Raw genomic sequence first — 18,834 nt, 5'->3', positions numbered from 1 at the left:
CCTCAGCAGCGAGGCTGAGCACCTGTTCAGCCTCTCTCCATCCCAGAAGCACATGCTCTAAACAATGGAGCTTCAAAACAATTAATATAAGAACATTTTCCAGGGCTAAGTGAAAAGAGCCACTTAGTGTAAAGATGTTACCAAAAAAAAAAAAAAAGGAATTATAAGTGATTCTATTCAGTTTCTTTTCTTAAGGATTCATGTATTTATGTGAATCTCACATTTCACGGAACTAAGAACTCTAAAAAATCTCTCTTAAAATAGACTCGCACTTTAGAAAAAGGAATTTGTCAGTGGCTTCAAGAAAATTGATAGAATTTTGCACCATATATCTTGCAATTCTTAGTCTCAAGTCCCTTTTCTATATTTATGAAATATTCATGAATTATATCCACTATGTGCAAGCCATCAACCACATTTAAAATTTGCAGGCATACATAAGAATGTAAATGGCATATTTTATTACCTTTTTGCTCTGACAAGCTATTATGAACATTCCTTTTTTTTCTCAGGCAAACCTAGATCTTTATTAAGAAAGTTAGTGTCACTTTAGAATTGGTTTAGAAAATAAATAAAAATGAAATAGAAAAAATCATGGCGCTAGCTATACGGTGATACAACAAAATTATATGAATGATGAAGTACGTTAAATCTCCTATTTGCAATTCTTTAAAAGACTGCCAATAATTAACTGAAATACAATCTGTACTGACAGGCCCAGATAAGAAATTGCAATTAGATTCATTGCACTACTCCTTAACTAATTTCTGAGAAGGGATATTTTTATTCTCCTCACTACTATTCAATTGAACAGAATACTGTTCAATTATACTGTTCAGAATACTATTCAATACTGTTGGTGTATTTCAATTTAATTTTTATTTGTTTCATTGTAAATTGATTATATTGTTTCTTTCATATTAATACATGGTATTTTTCATATAGCTTCAGGATATATATGTATATTATATATGTGTATGTATTTTTATTTTGATATCACAAATATGCACTATCCATGTAGTAAGATGAAACATAGCCTAAGATGAAACATTGTCTTAGTATTATAAATACTAGCAACTTTTATCATATGAAACACTTTGTGGAAAGATGTGAGGAAGGCACAAGTCATCAAAAGAGTATTAATTAGCAAAAAGCTCTAGGTTTGCCTGAGAAAAAAAATGTGGTACCCAAAGAAGAGACTAGGATTACTTTAGTCCTGACTTTCTTTAATGTATTGTGTATGTAAATACTTTCCCACATCACCCAATCTGGTTAACAAAAAACAAACAACCAAGAACAGTATATTTATCTTGATGAAAATGACTTTTTTTAAACAGACTGTCAGTGAGCATTTAAATATAGTAGGCACTTAATAAATGTAGGTGATTCTGGAGAGGGTACATTCTACCACTTAAATTACACTTAAACAAAACAAAACAAAACCCTGTTTTTAAAAAAATAATCATTATAAATAATAAAATCTTTCCCCTCTTTCCCCTTACCTCCCCATCTTATTCCCTCTACCTATTTCATTTTCATATTGGTATGTAAAATTCTCGTCCATAATAGATGAGTCGATTTTCACTTATTTGAGCGCATGTATATGGAGCCCCTCTGAAAAAGATGCTGATACTTGACATAGTCACAGATCAAAGCAATGACTTCTTTTTTCTCCCTAAAACTTCCAGTTGTGAAACAGTAGCATCTTCAGAAGTTTCAGCAAGCAATTAACATTTTGACTGGAGCATGTAATAAGGTAAACGCTCCTTCCCATTTTGTTTCTTTGTTATATGGAAAATAGCCAAATAGACAACTTTTCCCTGGTTGGGCATTAGGGTTATTGCTGGCCTTAGGAACTGCTACTTTTCCCACCTCACCAAAACACTCATCTAATCAAAAAAATGTCTTTAATACAACTCGCCAAGGGTACATTTTAATTTTATTAAAGATAGTTACTGAGAAAGGTCAGGAGTTTAAAGGCTAAATCAAAGAAGGAGCTATATGAGTACTACTAAAAAAAATATTTTCACAGTAAAGATAAAAAAATATGCGCTTAATTCATCTCTGGTTACTGAAAGTTTGGCACAGATATCTTCTTCTGTGTCGAAGGTTTAAATAGCTATCACAGCATCTCATAAATTTAAACTTGAACTGAAAAGCTTTTCTTGTCTCCAAAAGAAAAATAGTCACATATTACTTACATAGTAATTACAGGCTATGCAGCTGCCCTACAAAGCTTTACTATAAATGTGTTAAGCATGAACCACTACACAAACCTTATTCAAATTGCATTAAATGTTAAGCCAAGGAAATGTCATCCTCCACACCACTTCACACAATTGCCTACACAAGAACAATGGCCATCTCCCTAGTCGGAGACTTAAATAATGTAATAGAATCAATGTTGTTGATTTAGGCTATGGTTGGTTAAAAGTCATTACTGTTATTCCTCACCAAGTAAAGAGGTCTATTTCCCCCTCATTATGCATAAGTGAAGCTTATGCTAATGAATACAAATCTAAGAATGAATAAGCTTCTTTGAAATACCATTTAAAGATTGAAAATTCAAGAAAGAGGACATGGCTTCTATCGTGACAAAAATATTGACCTCAATTTCTATACTGCACTGATCCTCACTTTAAGCCTTTCTAACGGAAAATTTAAAGCTTATGCAGCATTTCCATTTGCTTAATACTTTAAAAACATTTAGCTGGTCACACAAAGTGCAGTCGTAATATCATGCCAGCAATAGAAAAATAAAGAGGCCAGAAACCTATGACAATGTTTTAAGGAAAGTTAATGGAGGTAAGATTTCTCAAAATTTCAACCTTGTCTTAAGAGTCCTTTCTATCATCTGTTCTAAACATGTAATATTCATACTGTTCTTTTGTTTTTCTCATTTGCAATCCGAAGCAAATCAACTTCATAAGATCGGAGAATATTGTAGCAAATAGAGGTGTGAGACTTATGATCTGATGCCTAAAGAAATCTGGGAACAAATCAAACTGGGCTTGATTAAGTTTTATTTTACCTTAATTCAAAGACATAGACCCATTAAAATGCAACACACTTGTTCAACTTCCCATGTCTGAAACATTTGTGTACTGGATCTTGTTTAATGATTCAAAATGGCAGAATCATGAGGGATGTTCTAGGGATATCATGTAACCCCTGATATGATGTGACAAAAGGGCAATCTCTGTGGCTTTCTTCCCTAAAACTCCACAAATCCAATCTAATTGTGAGAAAATACGAAACAAATTCAAGTTTGGGGAATGTTCTGTAGGCTACCTGGCCAGTACCCCGTAAGACTGTCAAGGTCATAAAAACAATGAAAGATTGAGGACCTGTCATACTAGACTAAGGAAACATGAAAAGTAAATGCAATATTCTATAAAATCCCAACTAAATACCCTAGATTGGATCCTGGAACAGAAGGAAGCCATTAATGGAAAACCTGGTGAAATCAAAAGAATGTATAAACTTAAATCATTACTCATTAGTGTTTGTTCATTAAGAATGGCAAATGTTTCATCATAATGTAAGATGTTAACAAGAGGGGAAACTGAGTATTAGGTATATAGGAATTCTCTGTACTATCTTTGTAATTTTTCTGCAAAGCCAAAAATATTGCAAATTAAGGTTGATTGTTTTTAAATAAATGGACAAAGCTGGGGTGCCTGGGGGACTCAGTAGGCTAAGTATCTGCCTTCTGCTCAGGTTATGATCCCCGGGTCCTGGGATGGAGCCAGCACCTGGCTCCCTGCTCAGCAGGGAGTCTGCTTCTACCGCTCTCTCTGCCACCCCCCCTGGTCCCGCTCTCTCTCTGTGTCTCTCAAATAATTAAATAAAATCTTTTAAAAAATTGACAAGGCTTTTTATTCCCAGTAATTTGAAATTAACCTGCACCTATACTATGCCAAATTTTACTATATAATTCATCTCTCAAATTCATATCAATATTTTTAAATTACACATTAAGTTCTCTCAAACTTGAGGATAGTTATTGACTATACATAGAGGATAGATGCTAATAATGCCACTCCATAAACTCTTTATGCTTTTTAACCTGTTTCTCCACTGAGAAGACTTGAGGAATCTCACATTCACGAATTCCCACAACACTCCTTCAAAACAAGGTGTCTAACAGCAAAGTGACAAAGGAAGCAGAGAGATGACTTTCCCCATTATTTAATCTGAAAAACTAACCAAATTAAAAGTTTCACTTGTTTTATTCCTATAGCAAAGAATGTCTCACTTTCTAATATTTAGTCCATTTCAGACCAGTGTTTTTGATGATACAATTTTAGAAAATATAGTATCAGAGGCTTAGTAATAAATAAACCAAGGTTTTTTGAATGAAGGGATACATTCAGTTAAGTACCCATAGCAGTTGCTGGTGAGAGCAGAAAAAAGGTTCCTGATGTCTGTGAAAGCATGTTTAATTTCAGTCAGTTGAATGAAACCTAATTTCTTTTTTTTAGAAAAAAATCACAAAAAACACAGGATGTGAAATTTTATGCAGATGACGATTGTAGTAGGAGTGATGGCTATGGTTTCAGAAGGTAAGTCTAGGGGGAAGACAAAGCAAATCTTAAATCCCAGGGTCCTGGGGTAGAGAGCCCCATGTAGGGCTCCCTGCTCAGCGGGAAGCCTGTTTCTGCCCCTCCCCCTGCTCATGCTCTGTGTGTGTGTGTGTGTGTGTGTATTAAATAAATAAATAAAATCTTAAAAAAAATAAAGGTAGACTTGCTCATTAGAAAAAACACTTGAAAACACTTGAATGACTCATTTGGTCATAAAGGGCAAGGTCTTAGAAAGATTTTAGACAACCAAAAGTTAAATATTTTTATAAAAGGATGACAAACAGTTTTGGACTTCCCCTAGAGAGTTGAATGGCTGGGTTTGGGGTTGGGTAATAGGAAGGATAGAAAACAGATGGAAGATCTCCATGAAGAGATGGAGACCGAGAAAGTGGCAGGCAGTCCCTAAGTGACCAATTCTCTGTGTGGATAGTGATGTCAAGCATTCACTGCCTTTTCACTATTGTGTTGTACACGAAACTTCTGCTTCACTCCAGAAGCTACATGCAGCAGCCTTTGCTTAGTGAGGCTCTGGACAACCAAGGAAGGCAGGCAGTAGCCAGCAGACAGAGAGGTATCACAGTAGCAGAGCAGTCACTGGAGGCAATTAGGCTAGGTAATCAAGAGTTCACCAGGAGCAGAATGGCAGACCTGGAAAGGGCCACTTCAGCATCGCTGATAGTTGGGGATAGTAGATGGAGTGGCGGATCGGGCATTTCTGTGAAAATTCAATGAACGAGTGACAGTAAAAGCCTGGAGGACTTTGGCATATTATTAAACACCAGCTACGTGGCTCACATATGTAAAAACCATATGTGTGGAAATAATACACTGGGCTGTAAGAGTGTTCAGTGGTACGATTGGGATGTCTTTTTCTTCCTAATTGTTCGGTGGTCATGTAACAATTTTCCACGCGTATGATGTCCTTACCTTCCTCTTGGCAAGTCGGCATCATCCTTTTTCCATCGCACAGTTGGTTGAGGATCTCCCTGGACCTGACAACGGAATTCTACAGCTTCTTCCTCCAGCACCACCTGGTTAATTGGCCTCCTGAGAAATGTGGGTCGTTCTTAGGAAGGAAAGAAGAAAAAAAAAAAAAAAGCAACAATGGTAAAACAAAATGAATGTTGTGCATGTTTTAAGTACATTATAGAAAAAACAGAACTCTGAATCTCGAATGTGTCTTGATTAGACCTTATGAATCCAATGTAATTGAATAAAATAAAATATTTTGGAATACAGAGGTAGCTCTGGTTTATATGAAACACCATACAGTCTTTTGGAAAATATTAAATTGATTTTTCAATGAATTCCTGAGCCAAATCATGTAAATCCTGTCATAAAAAATCTGAACACTGAATTCCACAGAAAGAAGGAAAGAGATAAAAAATGATCACTTGAATCTATCACAATGGCTGAATGAGAAAGTTAAGAGTTGAAACCAATAGAAAATATCGAAAAGGAAACTAATCTTAATTCTCCATCAAGAATGCTAGCGTTAACCAGAGTTAAAATAAAGACTTAAAAAAAAAAAAAAGAATGTTAGAGAAGACAAACAAAAACATTGTGCTCTCACATATCAGTGTTATCTAAGTTTTCCCAGATAGGCTATCATTTCACAAGGAATGTTTTCACTTCATGTATAAAAAATCTCTCTCCCTGATTTTTTTCCTTAAATAAATAAGCTGTCAATCTGACTTTTTCTCAAGTCAAAAACACTGACATTAATAATTATTTTAAACTATTTATCATCATATATAGTTTTCTGGGACCATTCCAATTATCTTCTTAGTGTTCCAGATTTTTTCTTTACCTAACTTTTATGTTTATTTTTCTAGTAGTCTGTTTTCATTCTCCTCCCCTTTATTTTTTTTTTTTGTTGTTGTTACTTTGCACCTATCCTCCTTACTCTGCATTTCAGTACCCCTCTACATAAGACTAGGAAAACAATCAATCCCTGTCCATAAAAATATTACCACCTAATAGAAATATAAAACACAGTCGCTTTATGGATTTCTAAGCACTGTAAGTTCTTATCTAGTTTCTTCCCTTCCTGAGAATGGTCTGATACAGGAAACATTACCATTTAAGTATTTATTAGCACATGTCTCCAAATCATAGGGAGTCCAATAGTGCTACTTACTGAAGTAGAAAGAAAAGTCAGGGAAAAGAAAGATGAAATCCATTGGGAATTGACACAGTTTATCTGGCCATATGGCCGTATTTAGTCACTTAAGACTCTAGTTTCAAACCCAATTTAAAAACGTCAAACAAATGGCAACAAAACGAAAACATATTTAGCAAGGAAACTTTAAAGAAAATAAATCACTTCAAATAGCATATATTAAGAGTATAGGAAGGAAGTGTATAATTTTATTGTCTAAATAAAAATCTGTATTTATAAAATAAATGCGTAAGTTGCAGGAGACATATAGTATTGCAGTAAAGTCAACAATCATTGGCATTCAGAAGGAAGACAACTCCATCTCTCCCCAGTGAAGCTGACAGTATGGATCAAAATTTTCTCTAAAAGAGCAGCCTGCATATGCTTACGTATTTGCACTCTGAGACCTCAAAATCCCAAGCTGTGAAACAGGCAAACAGAACTTTTCATGGAGTGCTTTTTTTTTTTTTTTAAAGATTTTATTTATTTATTTGACAAAGATCATAAGTAGGCAGAAAGGCAGAGAGCTAGAGAGAGAGAGACAGAGAGAGAAGCAGGCTCCCCACGGAGCAGAGAGCCAGATGCGGGGCTTGATCCCAGAACCCCGGGATCATGACCTGAGCTGAAGGCAGAGGCTTTAACCTACTGAGCCACACAGGTGCCCCCATGGAGTGCTTTTTTAAACACAGAATTTAGAAATAACCCATAAAAACTTGGAAGGAAAAAAAAGTTTGCTCCTAAAGACTTTAGGTAGTCAGAATCAATTAGCAGCTATAGCCCCCTCCCTCAAAGACAGCAGAATAAATCTGCATGTTGGATGGAATGATTTACTATCATCCTTTTTTTAAAAAAGACTTTATTTGTTTATTTGGAAGAAAGAGAGGACAGCATGAGTTGGGGAGGAGCAGAGGGAAAGGGACAGGCAGACTCCGCACTGAGCATGGAGACTGTCTTGGGGCTCCATTCCACAACCCCAAGATCACGACCTGAGACCAAATCAAGAGTCGGTTCCTCAACTGACTGAGTCACTCAGGTGCCCCGATTTAGCATGATCCTTTTGAACCCTGGACACTCTATGCTCCAAAAAACTATTTTAGCAGTGGCTGGTTGATATTGAGCCTTTGTTTGTGGTGGCAAATGGGCAACAGGGTAAGTAGAGTATCCTTGTGTGAACGCTTGGAATGCTAACAGCACAAGTGAATCATGAGCACAGAAAGCAGGATTAACTTTTTCTTTCCCATCACTTAGGAACGTTCATCCAATTCATCTAAAAGCTGCAATGACCAAGGTTAAAAGAGAGCTAAGCCACTGTTAATATGGCTTGAGATTGAGAAATCATCTGTCAGTAGACTCTTCCTGCCCACTCTGACTCTAATGGGTGTGTTGGGCTGCAACCTAGTATATGTAGAGAAGTCATTTTCCTTATCTGCTCTTTCATTTAGCACATGTTAACACAGCTTTTCCTATGGCAGACTTTGAGCTTGGTTGCTGGTGAAGAGCTTGGTTTCTTTTTCATCAGGGAGATGAAGCTAGTTAGACAGACGAAGCTAGTTAGGGAATGGTGAGACCATGAAGGGTCTTATAGGCCATGTCAAGGAATATGAGTTCTGCCCTGGGAGTGCAAGAGAGCTGCTGAAGGGTTTTAAATAAAGAAGCAACGTTTTTAATAACATGCGGAAAAGACTGTGTCAGCAGGTCTGTGGAAGAACTGGAAGAGAAACATGAAGTAGTGAATTAGGTCAAATGGTTTTTGTAAGAAATTATTTCAGCTTTTTTTTTTTTTAAGATTTTATTTTTATTTATTTGTCAGAGAGAGAGCGAGCGAGAGTGAGCACAGGCAGACAGAGTGGAAGGCAGAGTCAGAGGGAGAAGCAGGCTCCCTGTGGAGCAGGAGCCCGATGTGGGACTCGATCCCAGGACACTGGGATCATGACCTGAGCCGAAGGCAGCTGCTTAACCAACTGAGCCACCCAGGCGTCCCTTATTTCAGCTTTTGACTGATAGAGTGGTTCTATGGATATGGAAAAGGGGACGGAATGAAGAGATATCAGAACTGAGTGATCAGTCAGATGTGAAGGTTGAAGAAGAAAAGTCTAGAAAGATTCTCATTTCTATTTAGCAAATTGGAACAGATTGGCAGGTGGAGTATGGTTATAGGGTGTGTGTGTGTGTGTGTGTGTGTGTACGTGGATCCTTTCATCACAAAAAAAAAAAAAAAAAGGTAGATAGGAGAAAAATGAACACCTTATCCTTATGCCACTGTGGTCAGGTTTCTGGGGCACCTGGGTGGCTTAGTCGTTAAGCTCCTGCCTTTGGCTCAGGTCATGATCCCAGGGTCCTAGGACCAAGTCCCACATTGGGCTCCCTGCTCAGCAAGAAGCCTGCTTCTCCCTCTCTCATTCCACTCCCCCTGTTTGTGCTCCTTCTCCTTCTGTGTCTCTGTCAAGTAAATAAATCTAAAAAAAAAAAAAAAGAAGTTAAAGGAGGCTGCTTACATATTAGAAGGGAAAAAGAAAAAAATATGATTACATCTGTAGATATTGAAAAGCTCTTGGATTTAAAAAATGAATAAAAAGGAATCAAAACTTCTTAAGCATGGGGAAGATATTTTATCAGAAATCAAATGCAAAACTTTTTAAAAATAATATGCTAAAAACATGCTTACTAAAATCAGAAATAAGATGGACATGGCAACATTAATGATCAATAAGAAAAAGAAAGAAAATGTGAATATTGGAGAAAAGAATAATTTTGATAATTGATAATTGCAACAAAAAAAGAAGAACTACATAGGATCATTGTAGCAACACTGGGAGTATTGGAAAATGAGTGCTTTTAAGAAAAATTGTGGCAGATTCATATGTTGCTAAACTAGTAGGTCATTGGAATGATAAAGTTATCCCTCTCTCTCTGTCATCTATGTAACACAGAAAATTTCCATGACATGATTCTAACTACGAATTAATTTCTTTAACAGTACGTGAGACTAGTTCCATTAAAACACACATGGATATTTTTCAGGCCAAATTTTTGTATGCTTCCTTTAAGATGCTACTTGTCACAAAATTGCAACATATGAATGTAATTAATCCAAAGGGCAAACTTTACATTAGATTTGTTACAATACCAGAGTTATTAAAGGCAAAGTTGTTTCTTCATCCTTGGGACACTGTCAGGATCCTTGAGGGTTTTTTGGCTATCCTATGTGTTCTAAGCCCCACTGTTTTGTATGGGGACACGTGGAAGCACCTAATTTATAATTTCAAGAAGAAGGAAGATACAGGATCCCCTGCTGCTGTTCTGATGAACTCAGCAGGGGTGGCCAACTTCACAATGAACTTGCACTATTTCCTTCTGCCCTCAAGCAGAGTCTAGTTGCCTAGCAACTAGATAACCATAGGGGAGTATGTGGTATAGAATTTTTGGAAGCCTAACATTGGCTCATGAGGGAAAATGTAATTCAATTGATGGGGGGAAAAAAAAGACAATGCAAAGAATAAGCCAGATAAAAGTCATTTGCACATATAGGGCACATCAAGTTGGGTTTCATACTTGAGTATCTTCAGTTGTACCTTTCAACAAAGTGACATAGACATTTACTAATACATTAGAGTCTGGTCACAACTTTTAAAGTATTATTCTGGGAATTTCCACAGCACCCATTATAGTAATTATCTCTAAATTGTATTATTCATTATTCCAATTGTTTTCTGCTAATTATACTAAATTCACCTTCTACCTCAATTTTAACTGCCTACAAAAAAACAGTATGTTAAAAACTGTAGGTTTGCCTACATTTATTTAAATGGAAATATGTTTTTTTATAAGAATTATTTTCCAGTTTCCTTAACTAGACTTTATTTCCAGAACATATGAGAACTAGAAATATGAATATTAAAGACCAAAGAAGTTGTCCAGGTAGAAAGCATATTTTTGAAGGCTTTGCCACTGCAGTGACCACTGTTATCATGAACCAAACATAAAGCCATGCCCCTTTCAGACACAATTTGCAAAAATTACAAGGAAATGTCTTGGGGTTTGCTGTTTTGTGTCAAAATCATCTGCAAATAAATGCAAAGTTATAAGCGTTAGAAAGTAAGTTGATAAGTAATCATATTCAGTACTCATTAATGCCCACGAAGGAAGTTTTGCACAATTAAATATAGGTGAAAACATCTTGAACTACTAAATCATGAGCAAACTTAATTTTGAGGCATGTAAAATAAGGTCACTGATTTTTCCACGTTACCACCTTATGTCTGATCACATATTGAAAATCAGGGGGAGAAATCTCAAGGGTTGTTTTCTGACTGCTTATCAATTAGATCAGAGTCCCTCTGAATGGCCTGATCCCTAATTATATAGCCATTGAATGATCGGAGGCAATGTCTTTGCCAATGCAATTAACATTTTTTTTTAATGTGAAATTAACTGGATTTGAATCACCTGTATAACTTGCTTACAGGGTTAATCTCTCTTGAGACGTTAGTGTTGTTTGGCAGTGTGGTACCATGTAAAGTACAGCTTTCAAGTAGTCAGGTCAATTTAATCTCAAATTGGAATTCTGGAAAATCCAACTCTGTAGGGCTGTAATAACATCAAATGCCAAGTCTCACTATGGTCGTGTCAATAATGTTCTGAAAACAAAATGTTCGCTTTCATACAAAATACGGTAAGTCTGAAATGTGGTTGCATAATCTCTCTTAAGTTTCTTATTTACATGGGACAATGAAGGATATTAAATCCCCATTGAACAAATTTCCGTTTTCAACTGCCGGCAGTCCTTGACTCGGGTGATAAAATTGGCAATGGCTGTGTCATGACAGCTATTACTGGGATCATCTTAACAATGTTTAAAAAAAACTTTGTTTGACATTACAAAAGTGGTGTTGCAGCAGTAATCATGTAGGTAGAGTCCTTTAAGTCCCATACGACCACAGCTATGCAATAAAAAAACAGTAGAGCTGACCAGTGCTTGTAAACCTTATCTTTAACTTCAGCTGACTCAGAAGCACTCGCCACCTTATGGTGTCTATTAAAATGGAAGTCAGATGGCTAGCCTTAGTATGTCTCTTTTTATTTAATTGGGCAGGCATGAGGGGATGGGGTTATGATAGTCACTGAATGTGAATCACTGTGCCCTTCCAAAACAGACCAGATGATAATGATCAGTCTGTCTGAATGTGATTAAATAGATCCTGGGTGCATTAATTTCTTTTCTTGCCAAGAATTTTCTTTGTCTGAGAGAAATCATCCTGTGAAGTAAAGACAAACATAGGTAAATGTTTTCGGAGGAGGAAATGCTTCACTCACCGTAGTTTCATGCTCTTGCTGATAACGTAATGCAAAAGGTCCACCAAAAGCAGGGCATACGGCTACTCATTTTATTACTTTACTAAACACTTAAATAGGGCCTGGCACATACGAGGTGCTCAGTAGAATTTTGTTAAATGAGAGAATGAACAAGAAATATTATGCTGTTCTAACGTTTGCAAGTAAACAATATTTAAAAGAACTATATTGCTCTCAATAATTATCTTAATTTTAATGATGCCTTATATTTGGAATTCTTACATGAAGGTCACAAGTTATCCATAAAACTTAGACATTTCCTAAGGTTTGGTACCAAGATATCTTCTCACACAGCTTTGTCTCCCAGTATCTCAACTACACTCAGGCCATCACTGCCTATAATCTTTCCTCTAATAACTGGAAATCAACATCACCAGCTCCATCCTCTGTATTCATCTCCAGTGAAATGGCTACTTCTCAATTTGATTACCCTACCCTGAAAGCCATCAACTGACACAGAGATTCCAATAGTCTTTTTGGTGAACAGGAGTTAAATATGAATGAACAACAATAGATCACTGGTCATTTGAAGAAAGCCTCCAGTGTTAAAGATACAGTAATGTAGGAAAGGGGGTAGGGAGTAAGTCAGAAGAAATAAAAGCAGGAAGCATCACAAGAAAATTATATTTGAAAAAAGGATTAGTAAGATCCTAAGATGCAAAAGAATTTAACCTATCCATGAAACAAGAATAGAATATAATAAATAAGGAAGAATGAAAGAAAAAAAAAAAGACCTGGAGGTTTAACATCAAATTAACAAATACATGATTTGAATAAAAAAGATGTGAGAGTATAACTCCCTTAATTATTTAGATAGTTTTTAAATTACAATTGCTCATCAGCAAATAAATGAAAAAAGTGCCAAGTGAAGGCATAGTATTAAAACATTTCAGAACACTGGAATAAAGATACAGTACTAGAACCAGAAAGAGAAAAAAAGAAAGAGAGAAAACTGATCACATAGGAGTCAGAAGCTCAGTAGACTTCTCAGAGCAGCAACAGAAGCTGAATGATTTTGAAGTGGTGATTTTAATATTCTGACCAATGTTTTTTTAAACTAGAATTTTATAACCAGCCAAAGTATCAATTAAGTTTCAGAAAGAATACATGCATTTTGCCCTGAAATTTGCTCTAAGCTGTAGTCAGATAGAAGGCAGGAGAGAAACACTCTTCTGATACAGGACTTACAGAAACAAAAGCAGAGTGCAGGAAACAAAATCCAGCATGAGAGAAAAAGCTAGATAAATATCCATCAGCATGAGCTTCTAGAGGAGATCTGAAGTAGCCCAGTCAGATTGGCAGGAGGTCTGAGGCCTCCAAGAAGGCTGTACAAAAGGGGGACTTAATAGCTAAGTAGAATTTAGAGGACTTTAAACCTTCTGTTAGAGATTTCAAGAACTCATGACAGATGTAGATGAACACCCATAAAAGGGAAAAAAATAGGTTTATTACTAACTCAAGTACAAATAAATGCCAGAAGAGAAATGCCATCATCATAGCAAACACTAAGTTCAGTCCATATTTACATGGTTATCATAACTCAAATTCTGAATCTTAATACAACCCATGTTTCTAAAGTCAATATACAGAAGGACAGATAGATGGGAAAGTGGAGGTGAGAAGGTGGGGAAGGAGATATATGTGAGCCAAACCACCATCTTACAAATAGGAAGTCAAAATAATGCATAAAACTACAGAATAAGGACATATTTAGTAACATGGAAATAAATCTCAGAAGAAAAAAACGACACAAGCTTGTAGAAATGCTCAAAGATGAGGCCTATGTGCATGTGTATGTGTGTATGTGTCACTTAAGGGACCAGGCACCTGGGTGGCTCAGTCAGTTAAGCATCTGCCTGACACTCAGGTCATGTTCTCAGGGTTCTGGGATCAAGTCAGGCTCTCTCCACTCACCAGAAAGCCAGCTTATGCCTCTCACTCTCCTCTGTGCACTCTCTCTCTCAAATAAATAAATAGAAATCTTTAAAAAATAAAAATTAAAAAAAAAATAGAAAATCTTTTCAAGGGCGCCTGGGTGGCTCAGTAGGTTAAGTGTCTGATTGTGGCTCGGGTCATGATTTCATGACCAGCACTCAGTGGGGAGTCTGCTTGTCCCTCTGCCTCTCCACCTTCCTTATGCTCCTTCTCCTTCTCAAGTAAATAAATAAAATATTTTAAAAATAAATAAATAAAAATCGTTTAAAAAATTGTTATTTTTAACTGACACTTAAATTTTGGATAACAGATAGCCCAAACTTACCTATAATTAAAAATTTAATTATGCATCTAGTTTCTCTGACCGCAGGACATTTAGAAGTTGATTCACATATGTAAAGTGTTAGGGAGTATTCTTTATGAAGGCAACTGGAGTGTTTCTCAGATTTTAGTATCCATTAACACTGTGATGCCTAATTCTTAATTTTAGATTTGGTACTGTCCCTTAACAAAGCTGTTAAGTATGGCCAACAAATATTAAAGAACTAATAGGAAAAATGATGCATGGCGAATGGCAGAGTAACAATTTGAAAATGAAGAATCCAAATACTTGCCAAAGGCTTTTGTATTAACCAAGATCTACTGTAACTCTTTTTTCTGTTTTTCCTTGTCATTTATAAGTGAATTGTATTTTTTGAACAATTAATACTATCGGTTACTTTTTCTGTATAACATATTTCAATTTTCTGTAAAAATTTTCTGTAGCTGCAGAAGGTTACAGTAGCCAAATTTTTTAAAGGAGAATTGCTGCTACTTGAGAATAAAATCGAGAGTCGGGGAGGGGTAAAGTGTAACCAGTTATAGGTTTATAAACCCTGGGTTGGAAATAATAATATCTAACAATGATGAAATGTAAAGAAGTTTATTAGAAAATATGTACTGGACAGAAAAGCACCAAAATAACGTAAGGAAGTCTCCACTATTCATAGCACACTAGTTCTTTCCTCTCAGAATTGAGCAAAGTACAGAAGGGACCTTTCTCATGCAATCCTGGTCATGTCCTTGAATTGGACAATCACTACTATTTTTATCTTTTATTTCTAGATATGTTGTTTTCTTATCAGTAATGGAAATTTTTGAGTTTTTTTCCTCCAACTTCATATTGTACTTAGAACCCCTTGGGTCAGTTCTGACTAGTTTACACCATTAGATAAACGTTCTCAGCTTCTTAAATCAATTCTTCCAGAGGTACGGACACTAGACAAATTCAATCTTTTTGGTTTAGAGCTATTTTCAAGATAATTTAGAAGTTCCACTGTAAGTCCCATCATATTTAAGGATCTCCTGTAGTTCTTGTCCCACCATTAGGGAATATAGGGTGAATATTTCATAACACAGTCACGTTCTGGTAAGGCTGATTGCTTGGGTAATGATATTAAACTCTTTCAATTTCCTTCTGAAGGCAGTATGAACTGTTATAATGCAACATTTTTCTGTTCCAAAGCTTGTGGGCAGTTACAGAAAAATAGTAATGAGTGTTTCTTTAAATAGAACAGCTGCACTTGTGGGTTTTCAATGCTAATGTTCAGCGACCACTAATTTCATATCTTACCAGGCAAAACTGTATTTTATTCATTATGGAGCGAAACACATTTTGAGACTCTTAAGGCTGACTGCATGAAATTTAAGGGCAAACTGATACTTGTCTGAGCTCTGCAGGACAGAAATTTACGTGCATACTTTGAACAATTTTATTTTTACTACTCAATTCCTTTAATGAACTATGGGATTTCTCTGGGTTCTGTCATTTGGGACTTCAAGCTGCTTAGTATCCATAAGGAATATTACCAGAGATTACTCGGTACTTAGAGTGATTGGAAAGAGAGGATTGCACTCGAGTCCATATTCAGAAAGCACATCTTAACACTCTAAATGTCATGGAAATCATAATATGGCTCTTTGGCGTTGTGGCACTCCCGTTACACCACGGGATGGCACTTCTCAAACTGCAAAAGAAATTTCTTTCAGAAAGCGTGCAGGATTCTGAAGCTACCCTCAAACATGTTCGGGAGTCAGGACCAGCAATAAAATCTTTCCATAATTCATAAACCCGGAAGATTATTTTGCCGGCACAAAAAATTATTTAAAAATCACACTTATTTGTTGTGTTAAAAAAAATCACAAAATATGGGGCGCCTGGGTGGCTCAATTGGTTGGGCATCTCACTCTTGGTTTCTGCTCAGCTCATGATCTCAGGGCCATGGGATTGAGCCCCGTGTTGGGCTCCACACGCAGCAGGGAGTCTGCTGGTCTGTTGGAGATTCTCTCTTCTTCTGCCCATCCCCCTGCTCACATTCTCATGCTCACTGTCTCAAAAGTAAGTAAGTAAATAAATAGATCTTTTTAAAAAAATCACATATCAACAATAGTTAAATCTTTCAAAACAGAGATAGATAAACATATGTATGTGTGTGTATATATATGTATATATGTGTGTGTGTGTGTGTGTGTGTGTGTGTGTGTGTGTGTGTGTGTATTTCTACATAGACTTAAATGGGACTTCAATGACTTCTAAAGGAATGTTTCATTTTCCAATATCGTTAGGAAATGTTAAGATTTTCCTAATTTTCTGTCACTTCATTTCTCTTTCAGTTTTCCACATCTGCCCTATAATCTTTTCTTTTTTTGTTTACTCTGCTATTTTTGTAATCCTCTGTTCTCTCCTTCCTAGTGCTTTCTCCACAATTCCTCTGATACAGATCTAATCAAGATATGTGTGTGTGTGGGGGGTGGGTTGGTTGTTTTTCTGAGGGAGGTACCACACCCAGTCTGGAGCACAAAGTGGGGCTTCATCTCCTCCCATCAAGACTGGAGCTGATACCAACCAGTTGCCACCGAAGCACCTCCACGTGTAATCGAGTTTAGTTCATTAATCATGTTACTCCAATAGAGTTCCTGGGTTCTTAAATCTAAAGAAACATGAATATAATAGCCATGAACTAGGGAAGCTGAAGGGACTCCATTTTACAATGTTTCCATCTCTGCTGTTTTTCTGGGAGGCCCCATTTACTCATATTCCATATGTTCCAAAAGAAGCTCTGTTCCCACTTCAAGGGGGTAGCAAGAAAGTTAATCATTCTGAGTTTTTGTCTTAGATCCCAAACACCTGTTAACACCTAAGAAAACCTGATCCCAAAATGTCCCAGGAGGTTAGCTTCAAACTAAGCATAACTGATGCTGGCATCAATATCCCTACCCTCAGTAATTTATGGAGTAACACCTACTGTTCACCCAGTACTTGCCCGTGATTGACCCTACCCTGGACTCCTGGAGGAACACATACTCCAGACTCTTTTCTTTTCTTTTTTTTTTTTTAAGATTTTATTTATTCATTTGACAGAGATCACAAGTAGACAGAGAGGCAGGCAGAGAGAGGGGTGTCGGGGGGCAGGTTCCCTGCTGAGCAGAGAACCTTTTGCAGGGCTCAATCCCAGGACCCTGGGATCATGACCTCAGCCAAAGGCAGAGGCTTAACCCACTGAGCCACCCAGGCGCCCCTACCCCAGACTCTTTTCTAATATTTACCCCTAGCTATAAGCAACAACAGAACTCATTCTTCTTTCCGAGTCTCCCAGACACTTTGTCTGCTCTTCTGTCTGTCACTTACACTATACAATAAACTCTATTTTCACTTTCTCTGGCTCACGTTGGATTTCTATCCTGAGTGAAGCCAAGGACCCTCTTGGCTGGTCCTGTGGGATCTTCCCCTGGGTTCTTAGACCCAGCCTGCCCGCATCAGCAAGACAGTTTATTTGTTTGTTTGTTTTTCTCTAATTTTGATTACATGTATGTATTTATGTATGTGTGTGCATATGTAGTTGGCTAGTTTTTAAAATCAAAGCTACACTGTAAATATTTCAATTTGAAAAATTTTAAAGTAGAAAGCAAGTGAAATATGTTTGCACTGCATTAATAAAAAAGAAGAAAACCAAAAAAAGTACCCGCTGTCTTGCACATAAAAGATACTTGGTAAGTACATTACAGTGAATAAATTTTAGACAGATATAATATCTCAAACAGAATTTGAGAAAGATCAAGTTTTTGCATTCTGATGAAAAGCAAATCCTATAAATATATATGAACAAAATAAATGAATTATTGTTTCAAAGTTCTATTTTTCTTCAGATGAAATCTTTCATCTGAAGAAAGAACCAGAAAACAAGGCAAATCTAGTCCTTCATTACTCACCATAAGTCGTAAGTACCTGTCCCTATACAACCTGATATTTAGTAACAAGGAATATAATAAACATCAAAGGAGAATTATATATAAATAGCAATTTAGAATTGAAAGTGAGTTTTACCAAAGACAGTCAGCTCTGCTGGATCACTGTCTCTTTCTCCCACCATATTGGTGCCAACACAGGTATACATCCCTGCATCGCTTTTCCGGGTATTGGAGATCATCAGTTTTCCACCACGGATCTGTTAAAATTAAAAAAAAAAAGAAAAGAAAAGAAAAAAGAGAAAAGAGGGAGGGGAAAAAAGAAAGGAAAAGAGAGAAAGAAAATGGAAAGTAAAATAAACAGCAAAGAGAAGATGACTAATAAATAATTTTGAATATTTAAGCAGAATACTTTTTTCCTAAAGGAAATAGCTCAGTGTCTAAAACACAAAACTTTCTCCCTATTTTGGAACCTGTGTGCATTTTTTTCTTCTCTTTATTTCTCCCTCAAGATATGCCTTCATATTCCCTTTCTAGAAAATGCTTTTGGGCATTCTTTTTCTTTTTTGTCTGGGT

The 18,834-nt window shown here is 36.4% G+C and overlaps 1 protein-coding gene across 1 annotated transcript in view; it reads right to left on the bottom strand.

The window, feature by feature from the left end:
• Window positions 1–18,834, bottom strand: part of ROBO2 (roundabout guidance receptor 2) — a 594,514-nt gene that overhangs the window by 157,921 nt on the left and 417,759 nt on the right. The window contains 2 exon segments of the mRNA XM_082689522.1: window positions 5,514–5,652; window positions 18,398–18,518. Of these exon segments, the coding sequence (XP_082545648.1) occupies window positions 5,514–5,652; window positions 18,398–18,518 (260 nt within the window).

This window comes from Mustela nivalis (genome assembly GCF_964662115.1).
Source record: "Mustela nivalis genome assembly, chromosome: 1".
NCBI lineage: Eukaryota > Metazoa > Chordata > Mammalia > Carnivora > Mustelidae > Mustela > Mustela nivalis.
Note: the sequence above shows the minus strand (reverse complement) of the source record. Positions and strands in the feature narration are given on the sequence as shown.